This window comes from Macadamia integrifolia, chromosome 5, assembly GCF_013358625.1.
Source record: "Macadamia integrifolia cultivar HAES 741 chromosome 5, SCU_Mint_v3, whole genome shotgun sequence".
Taxonomy (NCBI): Eukaryota; Viridiplantae; Streptophyta; class Magnoliopsida; order Proteales; family Proteaceae; genus Macadamia; species Macadamia integrifolia.
Genome location: NC_056561.1, coordinates 14,559,017 through 14,572,437, shown reverse-complemented (window position 1 = coordinate 14,572,437; position 13,421 = coordinate 14,559,017). Strand labels below are relative to the sequence as shown.

Below are 13,421 nucleotides of genomic sequence, written 5' to 3'. Positions count from 1 at the left end.
GAGGTTGGGGAAGGCCAAGACGTTCGGTTGCTTTACCATTAAGGCAGCCTAACTCAAAAAAAGAAAAAAAGAAAAAAAGAAAAAAAAATTGGGCCAGAATTGTGTAAGCCTTGGAGGCTGTTTAGGGAAAGAGGTGCCCAACTACCCTTGCACTCTACTGGTTAATTAAATTCTAAGCATCCAGCTTATTTTGAATGAGTCACCAATACAACCGAAACCCCAGAGAAAAGAAGGGGTTTAAAACAGGGGTGTACCTGCTCAGGTGTCATCCGACGTTCTATGACTACATCTTTTCTTCATACGGCGTCAGGAAGTAGAAGACTAGGTCGCTGAACTCGGTTTTCTCCTCTGCCAAAGCCCTAAAGGGCTAAACCCATCAGCTTACAAAATCTATTATTTACAAGTAGGCATCCTTCTAATTTTTTATCTGACAGGTTAAAAATTGATTTCTACTTATAGTTGTAACCCCATTTTCTTTTTTTAAAAACTAAGTAAATTGAGCCCTTTACATTTCATATAAGCTTCTGGGCCTGTTTCCTGTGGTACTGCCTTGTACAATGAAGCATTGCCTAGGTGAGAGCCTATGCACCCAGCCACTGTGTTGATTTACCTCGTCGCCATGGCAACTATGATCCTTGGTATCCATTTTATCAGAAAAAGGGAGGACAGGCGATCGATATAAATAACTGATACTGTGGTAATGAACCTATGCTATGATCCGCACCATGGAGAGACATTTTACTGGAAACACAGGAGGAAATCTGGAAGTGAACCAGATATTATGGAGGCTTAACTCCAACATTCAATAACTCAACTATGAAATTGAAATATTCATTATATGCTCTAAAATTTGGTACATTAATATTCTATTTTTAATAAGGGGTTTTTCTGGAAGTTTTCCCTAATATTTGGTTTTTATTTTTTTCTTTTCTCTCTATCAATTTAATTGTTTATTGAATAATTGCAATTACTTTTTTTGGATAATGATCTCGTTTGTGAACTTTAGAGAGGTTCTTAATGTGGATGAATCTTTTTAATGTCAGTTGTGTTCTCTACTCAGGTGAATGTTTTGACACATACTGCTGATGTGGTCCTGAGTGACCAGCAGCTTGTTGAGATTGAAAATTTGAAAAAGAAGCACCAGGCTCAGGATCAAATAGAAATATTTGGTGAAAAACACCCAAAACACCAAAAAGTTGAGGAGAAGCTTCAGTCAATTGTTCCAGAACTAGCTGATCATAATTCAAGTGGAGTTTCTACTACAGCAACCCTGTCTGAGATTTCGACAACAAAAGATAGTACCTGCTCAATGCCTGGAGGTAATGAACAACCCAATGGTTGCCTTAATGATGGAAGTCTTTCATCCCTTAGTGTTGAAGTTCATGCTGAGATGTCCAATGTTGCAGATGGAGAACAAGAAAATAACCTTGGCAGTATTGCAAATGCACAGGCCTACATCAACCAAGCTCAAATAGATAATGAAGTGGATAATTCAAATGATGGACAAAATGGCTGTAGTAGCTTGAATGGTCCACATTTGTCCAAGGGAGGGCGGTTTGAAGAGAGATGCATTACTCCGCTAAAACCTGACGTGTGTCAAATGCTGCCTGGAACTATTGACCTGCGTGGTGACAACCTAGATCTTCAGAATGAGTATGTTGATGGCAATGATGTAAAGCCAAAAATTGATTTTCGGAATCTTGGAGTTTATGAGAAAGATAAATATGGAATTGTGAATGTCAAATCTGAAATGGATGATGAACAAACTGGGATTGAAGAGCAGGTGAAAGTGAATAGTTGCGCTTCAGCAGGAAAAAATGAAGAGATGGTAGAACTTAATGGTACCGTGTTACATGGAGATAGAGATAGAGATTCTCGTTCATCTGCTTTTACAATGAAACAGAATGGAGGGAATAATTTTGTGGATGGAGAAAACTTGGTTTCTGGTTTGCCATTCGAAGAGAAAGTGGACAGTACTGTTGCAGAGGATACCAGAAAGAGCATGGAAAATGCAGATGGAGAAAATGTGGTTTCTGGTTTGCCATTGGAAGAGAAAGTGGACAGTAATGTTGCAAAGGAGACCAGTAAGAGCATGGAGAGGCCTACAGGTTTCCAGGGTAGAAAGAGGAAGGGGGGAAAATCACATTCTCACTTGCGTAATAAGTTAAGGAAACCGGAAACTGAGATTATTTTGAGAGAATATCAGAATGGAGGGGAAACTCGAGCTAATGAAGAATGTAAAAGGAGCAGGACACAAGAAGAAGGTGATGCATATTTATCTGAAACAAAGGGTTTAAATGATGCAGCACCTTTAATTGATGTACCAAAGGTAAAGATTGAGCCTTCTGGATCCAAAGCTGACGCTGAAATTAATGCTGATGTCAATATGGGAACTTATGATGGAAGAGCAACACCTCATGCTGTCACTGGAATCAAGGAAGGGCCTGAACCTGCAGAAGGGGGTGCTCTTTGGGACATTTTCCGCAGGCAAGACGTTCCTAAGCTAGAGGCTTATCTTAGGAAGCACAGTAGGGAATTCAGACACATCCATTGTATTCCTGTAGAGCAGGTAATGGTGGATTTGCTATAAACTCTCAGTTTGGGAATTTCATGTATGTGTTATTGGTAATAACCACTGATCAACGATTGGAATTTTGATCTTGAGGCTGGTTTCGACCCAGCTCGAAACATAGATAAGGGTTAAAAACTGCGAAACCTGGTCGAAACCAGGTACTTTGAAGGAAAAAAATGATATGTCATGGGCTGGTCAAAAGACTCAAATCTGGTCAAAATTGGTTGAAACTGATCAAAACTACTGAAATGTATGAAATATCGTTGAAACCAGTAACATTTTCAATTTAAACTATTGTTTGACCTTGATTTAGAACTATGCCACTGATGCACTTGATCTTATTAGAAAAAATGTGAATAAGAAAAATCTAATGAAGTCTGAAATTGAACCAGTGAATTCCAGTAGGTATTTAGGCTGAACTGGATCACAATTGGGGTAAAAAGAACAATTAAAAGGTGGAATATTAGATAACAAGCTAGAATTATTAGAACAACCCAGAATTCTAGTTGAGTGCTGGTTAGAACCTGTGGAACAATTCTGCAGAGTATCTCAGAAAACGGAACAAGATCCTGCCTTATGCAGGCTTGTATAGCAGAATCATAGGACAGATAAATGAAACTAGGGAAAAATTGATAAATTAAGACAAAAGTTGGAACTTGCCCAAACTCTAATCGTTGGCTCTATTCCGTAACAGATTCGGCATGCAGAATCGGGTAGCTGAATTAGATAGCAAAACGGAAGGATCTACTATGTACCAGTTGATTTACATAACTCAGGTCTGAGAACAGAATTGCAGAGGGCCATGTGACAGAAATTGGTGTACCAAATTTGAAGTTAATCCGATCAACAATGTGATTAAACAGAAACAGCATAAAATGTTAGACAGAATGGTAGCTCTGACCTCTTTGAATAAGATAAGTAGAACAGAAAGATAGAGGGGACAAATAGGGCAGTCTACTTGGGAATCCACCTTAGCTCCTTTACTGGAATCCACCCTACACACTAATGAATCCAGAGCAGAAACTACTGATTCCATAGAATCAAGGTATCAGAAAACTGAACTGATGTATTACTCCAAATTGTTGGGTAGCCATTGTGTTGCGGATCTGAGGTTCGAAAACCCTGTTCAGTTCGCTTACGAGCCCACCCAACTAATGAGTAGCTCAATTGAAGTTAATCATGGCAATTCCGTAAATGGACCAAAGATTTCAATATAGGTGGCAGCTTGGTAATCAACAGAATTCTTTAGTTACTCTTGGGTCACTCAATAGAAATGGATATAATGGAGAATAAGATTTATTGTAAAGGGACAAATTTGGAAGGGTTGGTGAAGCATGGACAAGCTAGAGTAAATAATTTAGGGGAAACAAGTGAAGAGGAGTAATTATATCAAAGAGGGGAAGAGTGACGTGAGGCTGTCTTCCTCCTTGCAAAGAACAAAACTAGCGGAGAACTGGTTGGAGTCAAGACGAGATAACTTCCTTGCAGGACTTCCGATCGACCTAGATTTGGGCTGGAGAATCGTAACTTAATGCTCTTTCAAGGGTGAGTGATGGTTCTCCTAAACGGCCAACAAATCAAGAGTTTCAGAGTTCTGAAACTGAGCCTTACTGTGATGTTATGCCCTGGCTTGCAACTGAGTTTTGATCCTGTGATGAGAGGAAGTTTTGGAACCAGGGTTTTTGGGGGTTTGGGTCATCTAGGGAAGAGCAACCTTCACCCACAATCTCAGGCTCAGGCAACTTGAAGGTACGGTAAGCTTTCTGCTCTACCAAGTAGTACTGCCCAGCAAGGGCATTTCAGTAAAGAAATTACATGAAGAGAAATAAAGAAAGAACACAGAAGAAAAGAAGAATACAAGAAGAGGGGGAAAGGGATTGCACAAGAATAAGAATGATAGAGGAGATGATTCGCTCAAGGAAGAACGGTGGGGTGGAGGAATAAGAGGTCACACGACCTTGCAAGTACCCATCAGGCACAGAAAAATCAATTCATTCTTCAATATCTGCCCAATAACTTGTGTTACATACTTACATGCCAATTGATATTAAACCGCAATAAAAATTTTTCTAATTAAAATCTAAAACTGAAATAGAAACTCCTAATTGTTTCATAAATCCTAGAATAATAACTAAAATTGGAAATTTCTACTTGTCCAATAGCTACCAAAATAACCCAAAGTAGAAGATTACATATCTTTGACAAATGAATTAAATATTCTAAATACCTACTGATCAACTACCAAACTTGGATCCAGTTCTTGGTCCGTGCTGTCAAACAAGTTTGGGTCGATCAATCAAAATGCTTCTGCATCACATAGGCAGCCTTTGCATCTATGTATAGTGTAAGCTATACCAAACAGGATAGCATAAGGACTGATACAGATAACCTTATGTCGTTATCCAAAAGAAATTAATGGAGACAGAGACATTTTTACTGAAAGTTTGCACTAAGAATTTGAGATAGGTTGAAAATCTAAAATCTCATCTAATACCAGTTATGATAATATAAAAATAATAATATAATTTATAAGAAAACAAAACTGTGACCCCAACTTAACTAACTGTTAAATTTTGGATTCCTAACTCCTACCCATATTCTAACCAATTGAGTGACCTATTACAACGAACGCCCTTGGACAAACGACCGAACACATGCAACCAAGCATAGGTCTTATTTCCATTAGAGTAAGCCCACTTTTGTAATTTATATGCATCAAAATCTGTCCACAATTATCGATTCATAAATATTTGAGCATCATAACTGTTTATCCTTGTCAACCAATTTATTACATTTTTTAAGTAATTTTTTGATACAGGTTTTTCACCCCATTCATGACCAGAGTTTCTATTTGACCATAGAGCATAAAAGGAAGCTCAAAGAGGAATTTGGTTTGTTTTATAACTCATTGGAACTTGTTCATCCTAGATGTTATTTACCATCTTTTTCATACTCAGATACCTGAGTTCTCTTTATAGGAATTGAACCATGGACATTTGTTCAAAAACTTGGAGAAGCTGTATTTATTCCAGCAGGATGTCCTCATCAAGTTAGAAATCTCAAGGTATGTTCATATTTTTATTTGCTATTTTGAAGAATTTCTCTTATTTGCTATTGGTGAAAATTTTTACTGTAAAGATGATTGTTTATGTTCTCTCTTTACATTATAATTATGAAGATATGTGGAAGGTTAGTTTTTCTGATTGAACAGCAAATAGTTAAAGACGATAGTAATGCCATTTTGGAAAAGGACCCACTTTATTAGGCCATTTTTTCTTTTAGGATTAAGAATTTTGAAGGGCCTTTAGGACTTGGGAGCAAAAGTGCAATACGAGGATGTTCAAGGGGCTTATATTTACAAATGAATTTAACATGCAAATGAGATGGACAGACAGAGGGTTCCCCATAAATTATACGATTTGGATGCTGAATCATTTCCAGTTTAGGCTTGGAGGCATGCATCATTAGAAAATGCAAATATTTGGTTGTACTCTACATATAAAAGGTATATTCTATTTTTTCTTATTTTTTCATGCCGTAGTAATGAAATCAGAAAGCATTTACTCATATACGTGTGGGGATGCACCATTGAACTAGTCGTCACCAATATAAATTAATTTGATTTAGCACAGTAGGTATCCTCCAAATGTGGTGTTACCTTTTGTACATGGACTTAAACCTCTTTGATTTGAGGTAGTACTTGGTGTTGCTTCATAGACAATGATCGTGTTCTATCTTAATAGGGTAAACATTTCTCGTCCTTGTATTGTGTTGTGCATATGAGGCAGATAGTGTCTTGCAGCAGCAGTCAGTGTCAGAACAGTGACATCTATGCATGATTGAAGAGTTGTCATTGTTGGCAACATCTTGTTATTGTGAGAACCATCACATACTCACAAATGTGAATTTGGAAAGCTTGCATGATGAGGTGAATAAATAGTGGAAAGTTTCAAGGTGAAGTGGTCTAGATAATGTAGGTAATTCAATTTTGGATCACTGGTTTTTGCACTGACAGAAACTTAGTGTAATTTTTTGGACTATCTTAGAGGCCGAATCTGTTGGATCTCAAAGCTCAAATATTGTTGTAACGCCCCAGCCCTATTAACCTTGGCACAATATTGTCTTCTTTGGCCCATGGGCCTCTAAGTCTTTAAAACGTGTTGTGCTATGTTAAGGACGATAAAGGTTATCAACTAGCACAATAACCTCCCCCTAGCCGATGTGGGTCTAAAGTTTGTACATCCTCATCGATCTCCCAAACCCATGGTACTTGCCGTATTCTTGGTGGGAATACTTCACCAATTTCCTAGGCGGGTTTGGTACACTTGTCGTATTCTTGGGCATCACATTCTCTTCCTCTTTAGGCACATCATCCCTGTTGTGGCCCCACACAATGTCGTGGTCCGCTTTGAAACCATTTGTAACGCCCAAACCCCATTAATTTTGGCACAATATTGGCCTCTTTTGCCCATCGGACTGAAGGCTTTACAACGCGTTTTAAAGCTTTGAGGCCCATAGGCCAAAAGGACAATATTGTGCAAATGTTAATGGGGTCGGGGCATTACAATTATAGCGCTTCAAGCCCTCTTTCCATTGTCTTTGGAATCAGGTAATGCAGAATTTTTATGAGAGAGATATGACTTGAACATTATCTGTTGCGCAGAATTTCCAGTATTCCTTTTTTGCATATGGCGTATCTCAAAGTGAATTTCGAGGTGGCTTAATGGCAGATTCTGGAGTTTCTTGAATCAGGAAATCTGTAGTTTTTCAAATCCTCTTTGGGTTGGTACACGTCTTTTGTCATTCTGATATCAAATGAGGGAGATGCGACTGCTTTCCCATTGGTGTGCAGAGCAGTAGCAGACCAGGCGAGATATTGAATATTGAGATATACCAGCAGTTGTATGAAATGAGCTTCCAGAATCAGCGATGAGTAGGCAAGATGTTGAAGGATAAAGAAATCTTAGCAGTAGGGTGGGTGGAAGTGTCAACAGCAAAGATGAGGTGTCAAAGTGTTAGAAAATTTTATCATCTTTAAGTTTCCTAGAGTCATTTGTATGGAAAATTTTGGGTAGCTGAATTGGAAACTTCCTTTCCCATATTGATTTCTTGTTGCCCAAGTTAGAATTTTGAATTTTGAAATGAATTATCTCTAAAATATTTTTGATGGATTTTATTTTGGAGTCTTGAGCGGATAAGCAAGAAGAAAGTTGGTGAAAATGAAGAATACAGAATTCTTGGTTGGTGCGTTTCCTTAATTGAGTTCTTCCTTTGTGCTTTGATGTTGATTTGAAGGAAGGAAAAGATGTGTTGGTTGCTGCTGTATTCATGCTTCTGAGTTCTCTTTGAAGGAGCAGAAGAAAATTGAGAAAGAAAGAGCAAAAAGCAAACAAGAAAAAGTAGATAAAATCCTTGGCTGTTGCATCACCTGTTTGAGTTCTTCCTGTATGTATTAATGGCGATCTGAAGAAGGAAGAAGATATATTTGTATTTGTGGTTTTGAAGAGTCTTCATTTTTGGTGGAGCTGCAGTAAGTTTTGAAAGAAGGAAACAGGAAGAAATTACTTTTGAAGTACTTCCAATAGGAGAACTTGTCTGCATGTTTTTATCGGTTGTGATTATCTCAATGAAGGTTACACGACAATATGACATCTCGTAAACTCATTTTTATTTTGTTCTAGGACTGTTGATTGCTGGATTTCTATGTAACTGATGTATTGAGGGTTGGGTTTGTAATCTTGATTATAATTGTAATCTTTATCAAGTGGGCACTTGATAGTTTGTTGGGTTGTTGCCCTTTGGGTTTCTTGTATGTGCAAGAATCATTGTAATGGGAATTAATGCTCCTTGGTCATTGTAGTGACTGAAACTGTGGCAGTGTATTGAGCAATATACGAAGCCTTGAATTGGGCATTGCTCTAGGGACATAAGATCCCTGGCCGAATCACGTAAAGACTCTGTATTGTGGTTCGTCTTATTTGTCTCTATTGTATATTGGGAGTTTGGTTTGTTGTAGAGTGGGTGTGCGCACTTGGTAGACTTTACTGTGTGGGAGGTGGGGTGTTGCATGCGAGTGTGTGCTTGTGGTTGGTATAATGGCCAGTGCCAACCAATCTGTTTGTTTGCTACTTGAGTAATAGCCATAGCAAGGAAGAGTTTCTGAGGATCACTGATTCACGCCCCCTCTTAGTGAAGTACTGGGACTATCGATTGGTATCAGAGTTGTTAGGCTCCCTACGTACAATGCTTAACTGCCAAGGGTAGATCAGATCAGTTACAAAAATGGCTTCAAGTGAAAAACACTACTACAAAGGTTTATATGTTTGGTGGTACTAACTACTTGTTGTGGTGTATCCTGCAACTCATTGTTAATCAGAAACTCACTACCTTGACCTCCTACGGTTCTCATACTAGTCACCACCCCCTAATGCATGTCTTTAATTATATCTACATATATTCTCAATACCTCTATTGTCCATAACAAATTTACAAATGGGTAATAGTTAACAGCCATTGTATTGAAATTTAGATTCCTTTTGTACTACAAAAATCACATTAGTATTGGCTGTGGCTTATAAAACAGCCTTGGTTGCAACTTGGCAACCACCTGCTTCACTGCTTCCAGAAGCTTTGGATTCAATGCAAGTCTATGGCTATACTGATACCTAGGGTTTAAATAATATGCCAAAATTGGACAAAAAATATTATTGCCAATGACTCAATGTTAACATTAATGCATTTATATATCATATAAAAGAATGCCTTCAGCTTTGCTTACCAGCCTTATGCAATGGATGCTTGAGCTGGCGCTCCCAACGTTCTATTATGTTCACAAATTTCTTACTTCCACGTGGATTGGCGACATAGACATGTTCATTCATCATTTCACAGCAGCATACAACCTTGGCAAGATGGACTTGAAAGCAAAATCCACCATTTTCAACATGTTAACTATTGGTGATAAGATTTTCACCACTTTACCCAGTTGTGTACAAAACTCATCTGATGAAATTATTGCCTATGCCTCCCTAACACTAGGTGATCCTTCTTCCCTCCACCCAAAACATTCCTCAGATGCAAACATGGATCAAAGACCGACTTTCTTCAACTCAAAAACTCTTGAGTGCAACATAGTTGTTAACAAATCTTGTGAGACCGGGCCTGACCAAGTCCTCCCCCCCCCCCCCGCACTTCTCCCTTTATAGGTTCAATTAAAACCCATTATTATATACAAATGTGCTCACTTGCCTTGCCCTCTCAACTACAATCTTCACAATTTTGAGTTTCCCCATGTCCTTCAACATCGGATCAATGCACTATGCTGCACAAGGAGTTCAAAAGAGTTGAAATCTGCTGTTATTCATCATTTTTTGATCGGCCTTCTTATAGTTGCTTCTGTTGTTCGTCACAATTTGAACAATGTTCTCTATCCCAACTTCTTGCACAACCTCCTTCAAAAGCTTATAGATCTATTTTGCATCATTTGTTTCCTTGGATGCATCAACAGATTTCAAAAAAATTGTTCTACCATCACAATAAACCATAAAGTTGATGGACTTTCTCGTGGGCCTTGTCTAACCATCACACAATATGTTGACCCCATAGCTCTTTCATAAAACCTTTAATTCATCTATGTATGCTTTCAACTCTTTCTTCTTCTGTGGCAAATGCACAATCATCATCTCGTATGCAGTGGGTCTCTTTATCCCTTGTCTGGCCTCAACAACAACAACAAGCATCGGCTGGTAATAGGGACCTATAGTGGTGTTTGTTGGGATGCTATGGTATAACATCCACTTAGATACAACCTCTCCAGCATAAGCCTTCATATTAGTCCATATCCCCTTTATCTTACGCTACTTACTGCCCTTCTCTCTGTACCTACGAGGATCTTGTTGTAGAACGAGGTTCACATGAGGTGGTATCACCGGAGGTGGGGCAGTCCTTGTACTCTGTGTTCTCCTGAACAGGAAAGGTGGCTGTGAAGATCCACCACCTCCTGCTCTAGATGGACCAACTACTCCTCTAGTCTACCTACGCCTAGCCGCCTCCTCACGAAGACTTTGTCGGCTCAACTCTTAGCCCCGCCACCAATTTCTAGTCTCTTCTTCAGTCTGTATATCATCAGGCACATATATAGGGTCATCACTGTCATAATTATTATCATCATCATAACGCTGCATGGGAGCATTTAGTGCCTCCTCAAATTCAATCCTTGCCTTTTCCTTCGCCGCTATCCTCTTATTCCCTCCTTTTATGTCCTTAGCTATGGATTTAGCAATATGATCAAACACTTCATTGCATGTAGCCACATCTGAGCAATTTCCAACAAAATTTTGCTCAAGTCTTGTGGCCCCACCACCCATAAACTTCTTGTGACAGTAGTTGCACTCTGTTTTTCTTTTATCGCCATCAATTGGTACTCCGTGTTTCCATGCAATCTCTCTATTATCACGACTCCTATTATGTCTCCCACATTCGCTTCCTCTTCTCTCGCCTTTCTCGTTGCCTCCTCTGTCAGCCATTATATATCACCCTAATACTGATGCATAAAAAAAAGGAATGTCATTGTTAACTTACAAATATATGGTAGCTACTGATATTTTTTTATCAATTTTGAAAAATAATATAATGACGTAATACAACGAAATTAAATGTGGTAAACATAACAAGCATCATGTACGCTTCAAAACACTTTAAAATTTATCTCATATTTTTCTTTTATTTTTAAAGTCAAAACAGAATTTTTTTTCCTTATTTTTTAATTTTTTAAATTATTAACATATTTATCATATTTTTCGTAAATTAAAATAATTTTTTACCGGCTGGGAAAAAAATTTCGATCTGATAGAGTGGTAGATCAGCTAATGATGAGTAACATATATATAATTGAGTTTTATCAAAGCTATATTAACCATCATTTTTTCAATTTTATGTTGATGGAAAATGTATTTTTTAAACAAAAAAAAGTATTTATGAACTTTTTTTTTTTTTTAAACTTATGAGGTCATAGATCGGTCTTTAGTGTCTACATATTAAAAAATCTAGCCCTAACCAACATTGATTTATGTTACTATTTGAAAAAAAAAAAAAGGTTTTTTGGGGAAAGTGGTTTACCTTTATAAGGCTTGAAAATGTGTAGATCTTCAACTTGGAGTGATCTTGAATGGAGTAGATTTGATGATGTGGCAAAAAACTTGGCAATGCACTGATTTTGTAACTCACAGCAAAGAGGAGTCGAAATCTTGCCGAGACAATCGCGTCGGAGTTGGAGTTGAAATTTCGACTCCTCACGGGATGGTGTTTAAATATAATGGGGTTGTAACATTTCGCCGAGATACCTAAATTTCGATCAAAACTTTTTATTGTTTTTATTTCGCAGGTTGATTCAACTCGGTAAAAAAAAAAGTCCAAAATTTCTGAGATATCAACGAGATTTCAAACTATGACCGGGGCTCACCCACCCTTCTGTTATGATTTACCAATGGAAGCAAGCTAAAGCTACCTTCCATGAGTGAAACTCCTAGGGCTCTTGGCAAATACTGGCTGATTTTAAATCAGTGCACACGAGACTTGCTTTTTCTAGGCTTTTCTAGTTGGCTTTCTGGCTGGACTAGTAGCTTGGAGAGAGAACATACGGGAACAGGGGGCATTCGATCTCTAATAATAGGGGTGGAAAGCCATGGTGATTTTGATCAATGACTGCAAAGCAACAAAACTAAAGCAGCATCTTTAGAGAACCTAGAATAGGTCACTGGGCAAAAGAGAGCACAAATCTGCATTATGGTAAGTTTGATGCAATTCCAAATGGCACACGGAGAGAACGAGGGCGACTTGTTGAAATACTTCAGGATCTTTTAATCCCCCCCCCCCCCCCGCCCCAAAAAAAAAAAAAAACCTTCCCGCACCACTTTGGGTGCTAGTTTGGGGACTAACCATATGGCCATCTCCGGATACCCCAGGGGTCAAACTGAGACCAAAGTCGCAACAGAAGTTTCTGGCAGGAGAGAGTGTATCAGATACCCTACGGTTGGTAAGCACGTAGTTTCCAAGATCTTTTTATTAATTGCATGAAGCGTAATGTTATTTTTATATATATATATATATATATTTACTCCTTTGATAGGCCAGAAAGAGTAGGGAAACTAAGACCATAAAAATGGTCTTGTATTCCCTTCTTTCCTAATTTTATGTATTTTCTATTTTCGGAAGATTGGGAAATTCGCGTTGTCTAGCTGTTGTTCGTGCAAGCTACTTGGAATCTTGTTGCTAAGGTCGACAACTGGGATTGTGCAAGTTATTTATTGATTTAATTTATTTATTTGTTTTTTTTTGCCTAAGCTAACTTATTCTTAGTTAGGAATTCTTCTAATACAGGAGAGTTGGAGTGTGTCAAACCATTTGAATCTCTTTATCGAAGGCCTAGGGCTGGCCGATAGCATTTGAAGAGAGCCAACATGAGAGCGGAGAGAAGGAAGAGAGATTGATGATTTTGCATACTTCAAGTATGGGTAATAGGTTCGTTCTAAGAAAATAGTAATTTGCTTGAAGATAAGGAGGGAAGAAGCCGAGAAGTACTGAACCTTGCCCTGAGAACCAACTGCGGTACAATAGAGTTGTAATTCTCTAGTTATTCTAGATGCTTGCTAAATCTGAAAAAAACTAGAGGTTATTCCTCCACCCACATCACCATTCAATATTTCTTGGCGCACTATTTGCCAAACCATCTGGGCGCTGGGCCCAATGTGAGTATGGTCGTTGAGAAGGGTTGATAATTTGTTGGTTTCCACAGCAGCTGAGCCATCTCCCATACCCGCTGAATAGGAATCTCAGAAAGATTAAGGCGACC

At 38.4% G+C, this 13,421-nt stretch overlaps 1 protein-coding gene across 5 annotated transcripts in view; it reads left to right on the top strand.

Annotated features, from left to right (window-relative positions):
- Positions 1-13,421, top strand: part of LOC122078741 (lysine-specific demethylase JMJ25-like) — a 77,147-nt gene that overhangs the window by 51,080 nt on the left and 12,646 nt on the right. For 2 of the 5 annotated variants that reach the window (XM_042644848.1, XM_042644847.1), the window contains 3 exons: positions 1,061-2,569; positions 5,391-5,463; positions 5,551-5,636. In XM_042644848.1, the coding sequence (XP_042500782.1) occupies positions 1,061-2,569; positions 5,391-5,463; positions 5,551-5,636 (1,668 nt within the window). Of the gene's footprint in view, positions 1-1,060; positions 2,570-5,390; positions 5,464-5,550; positions 5,637-7,235; positions 7,791-7,867; positions 8,526-13,421 lie in introns of those variants that run through there. The other 3 variants (XM_042644849.1, XM_042644851.1, XM_042644850.1) reach the window with 3 other exon arrangements.